The sequence below is a fragment of the Carassius auratus genome, chromosome 9, assembly GCF_003368295.1.
Source record: "Carassius auratus strain Wakin chromosome 9, ASM336829v1, whole genome shotgun sequence".
Classification (NCBI taxonomy): Eukaryota; Metazoa; Chordata; class Actinopteri; order Cypriniformes; family Cyprinidae; genus Carassius; species Carassius auratus.
In genome coordinates this window covers 8,182,177-8,185,794 of record NC_039251.1, presented here as the reverse complement: position 1 = coordinate 8,185,794, position 3,618 = coordinate 8,182,177, and the positions used below count along the sequence as shown (strand labels likewise).

The 3,618-nt window shown below is 36.8% G+C and overlaps 1 protein-coding gene across 1 annotated transcript; it reads left to right on the top strand.

Moving 5' to 3' along the window:
- The first annotated feature begins 392 nt into the window (after positions 1-392).
- LOC113108277 (C-X-C chemokine receptor type 2-like) lies at positions 393-2,779 on the top strand. The gene is made up of 2 exons (XM_026271208.1): positions 393-537; positions 1,362-2,779. The coding sequence occupies exon 2, from the start codon at positions 1,384-1,386 to the stop codon at positions 2,407-2,409; it is 1,026 nt and encodes a 341-aa protein (XP_026126993.1). The 5' UTR covers positions 393-537; positions 1,362-1,383; the 3' UTR covers positions 2,410-2,779.
- Positions 2,780-3,618: the final 839 nt, after the last annotated feature.

The following is a 3,618-nucleotide window of genomic DNA, read 5'->3' as shown; positions in this document are numbered from 1 at the left end:
GACTCATATCCCTGGCAGTAAACCAGGTTTCTGTAACAGAGAACGCAATATGAAGAAGTCATTGAGGTTAAAAGTCTTATTTGCAGCTGATCTTGCATTGACCAAAGCCAGTCTTACCCGCACCAGGCCATCCGCTAAAGTGAGCGGATATTGTGCACACACACCGTCATGATGAAGATGAAGCAAATGGGGTTGGGGTAGCTGATCAAAGCTATTCATTATTAAATTCTATTTTCACATTTATCTTGAGTGAGGGGGCAGGATAGTCACCCCAATATCCACCCCACCCTCCCCCGACACCATGCCTGAATAAGTTTACAGTTGTTTTCGGTTGACTCTCTTGTGAAACCTAGGTGCTGATGATATCTTTGCTCTACACCTCACTTTCTGATTATTCACACAGGAAGGAAAGGGACGGGTAGCCTTGTAATAATCAGTTGTTAGCAACCAGTCACTCTCAGAAAATTATCAGTCAGTATCAAGCAATTGACTAAATCCAGACCTGAGCGCTATTAATCAGTAAAATCACAGAAAACGGTAAGATAATACTATTTTTGATTTGTATCATTTACAATCTTTTAATTAAAGATTGATGGATAAGCCAGTATGACTTAATGTGAAATATTTTACTAAATTAAGTATACTTTTTGATTTATGGATTTAAGACCAGTCAAAACTGAAGACATTTCAACACATTTCTGTATTATTATTTTTGCACTTTTAGAATAAGTAATTTAGTTCTTTTATGTTTACAATACAGATAGTTTCAAAGCAGATTCACAGCAATAAACAAGAAAATAACTTATGTTGCACATATTCAACTATAAAACATATATCTTTTCAGATGTAAAGCAGCTCTAAAAAGACAAGTGTCTTTATAGAGCTCAGAGTAGGTCAGTTTTGACAGTGTGAATGTTGCAAAAAAAAAACAAAGTAAGTTGATTGTTGTTCAGTTTAATAGCACAAAGTTAAATTAACCTTAGAAAATGGTTGTTTGCACTAAAAATGTATTGTTAATGCTGCCTTAAAATTTTAGTTTATTCAACACAAACATCCAAGTTTTCACTAAGCGCAACTTTAACATTTAATTTTGACTAAACATAAAAAATTTAAGGCAGCATGAACACTTTTTAAAGTTGAAACCGTTTTTTTTTTTTTTTACAGTAGATAACAAGCTTAATTTAGTAATAAGCAGCTCTACAAAAGGCAGTTAAGAGTTTCATTAAAACTATAAAATAACACAAAATATTTAAGTATATTTATTTCATAAATTACATATTGTACCGAATGTCCAAATTTGTGATGATTTATAATGATTTATATCTAAATATGCTGGTTCTAATAAAGTTTCCCCCCTACAGTTGGCAGGGAAACATCTTAAACATGGAGACTACTACAGATTTCATTTACCCAGATTTAGTACCTCCCTGCCCGGAAAACCCACGGAATATGAACAGCTTGGCTATGGTATTAGTTTACGTCATAGTCTTCTGTCTGAGCTTGCCGGGCAACTTGGTAGTGATCTTCGTGGTGTGCTGCATGGAGAACCGCAGGACATCTACTGATGTTTACCTGATGCACCTGGCCATCGCTGACATGTGCTTTGCCCTAACTCTCCCATTCACAGCTGCTGACCTTCACGCCGGCTACTGGATGTTCGGCACATTTATGTGCAAACTGATTTCAGGCTTGCAGGAAGCCACATTTTACTGCTGCGTCTTCCTGCTGGCATGCATTAGCATTGATCGCTACCTGGCCATCGTGAAAGCAACCCAATTTCTCGCCCAAAAACGCCATCTGGTTGCCATAGTGTGCGCACTGGTGTGGCTATGTGCCTTTTTGTTGTCATTGCCCATTGTGGTGAATCGAGAATCCTTTATCACTGTAAATACGAATGTTTATGTATGCCATGACAATTTGACCGCAGAAAACATGGATAGCTGGAGAATAGGTTTGCGGATACTGCACCACACTTTGGGATTTTTCCTGCCATTAGCCGTCATGGTATTCTGCTACGGTTTCACCATGTGCACTCTCTGCCGCACACGCAACAGCCAGAAGCAGAAGGCCATGCGGGTCATCCTGTCTGTCGTCTTGGCTTTTATCATCTGTTGGCTGCCCTATAATATCCTAGAGTTCACAGACAGCCTGATGCGAGGCAGCCAGGTGATGGAAACGTGTGAGCTGAGGGACAGCATAGACGTGGCCTTATACGTCACACAGGCAATGGCTTTTACCCACTGTGCTATAAACCCAATTTTGTATGCCTTCATTGGAAAGAAATTCCGCAACCAGCTTCTAACGTCTCTCTTTAAGAAAGGCCTGTTGGGGAGAGACACAATGTCGAAATATCGAGTGGGATCTGTTTATAGCTCTGGAAGCACTAGGCAAATGTCTGTGACTATGTAGTAAACTGTTGTCCTCTTTTAACTTCCAAATTATACATATTCTTCCTCTTTATGCTACTGTCAAAGAAATAGTTTAGCCAGAACTGTTATCTCGTTACTATCTTATCCCTGTCTTAAAAATACAGTTTTGAGGTTGAGTCAGTAATGACAGAATTGTCATGTTTAAATGAGCTTTAACTTGCTTCCATATAAACTATAGATGCAGGGCTGTGGATAACGCAGGGGACGAGCTAAACACTCATGTCATCATACTCAAAACCAGAGGGGGCGCTCTCGAGCAAAAAGTCATACGAGGAAATTCAAAAGTGTCCAGCTATCACTGTATGAAAACATGGAAACATGAAAAACATTAAACATACGATTGTGACAATATATAGTTTATTTGTGCTTTTCAAGTCATCTCCAGCAGGTAATAAATAAAGTATATGAACAATGCAGTGTTAATTGGCATAGCATTTATTACAGTATAGAAACTATCCTGCCTTGTTATGTGATAAAAAAGTGTTTGTAGTATATAAACAAGTCATTATTATTTGATATTGTTCAACAGTTATAGATTTCTAAGCCAGTTAAAAGAAGTTTCTTCTGTTCACCAAGCCAGCATCTATTTGATCCAAAGTACAGCAAAACAGTAAAATTTAGAAAAAAAAATTTACTAGGCTATTTAAAATAACTGTTTTCTATTTAAATATATTTAAAAATAAAAAACAATTAAATTGCAAAGCTACACTCAAAAAAATGACTCTTTGGCTGAACATGATTCTATCATGGACAGTGGTTCCACATGTTTGTACCATGTTATTTGGACATGAATAAATCAAGTTATAAGGACTTGTCTACTTTTAGTTGAGTTTACTCAGTTTGCTTTAGTTCATCCTACATGAAATATCTGAGTAGAGATAATATGTTTACATCATGTATAACCACTGTCCATGCAAGTTTAGCCAAAGTGTTATAAAAACATTAGCAAGTAAGATATAACTTTTCTTTACACATGATGTTAATTGTTTGCAGTTTAAGGATGTTACTATGTGTACATCATACACTAGCACTCTCATTAAAGTTGCTTTTTTTTAAATTAAGTATTTTAGACGTTCTTTTAACCAGGTCCTCAACCCAACCACAAGCTCCACACTTCACCACAATGGTAACTCGCACAAAATACACCAATATAAAGTCTTTTAAAATGCCCACATAATAGAGCATTATA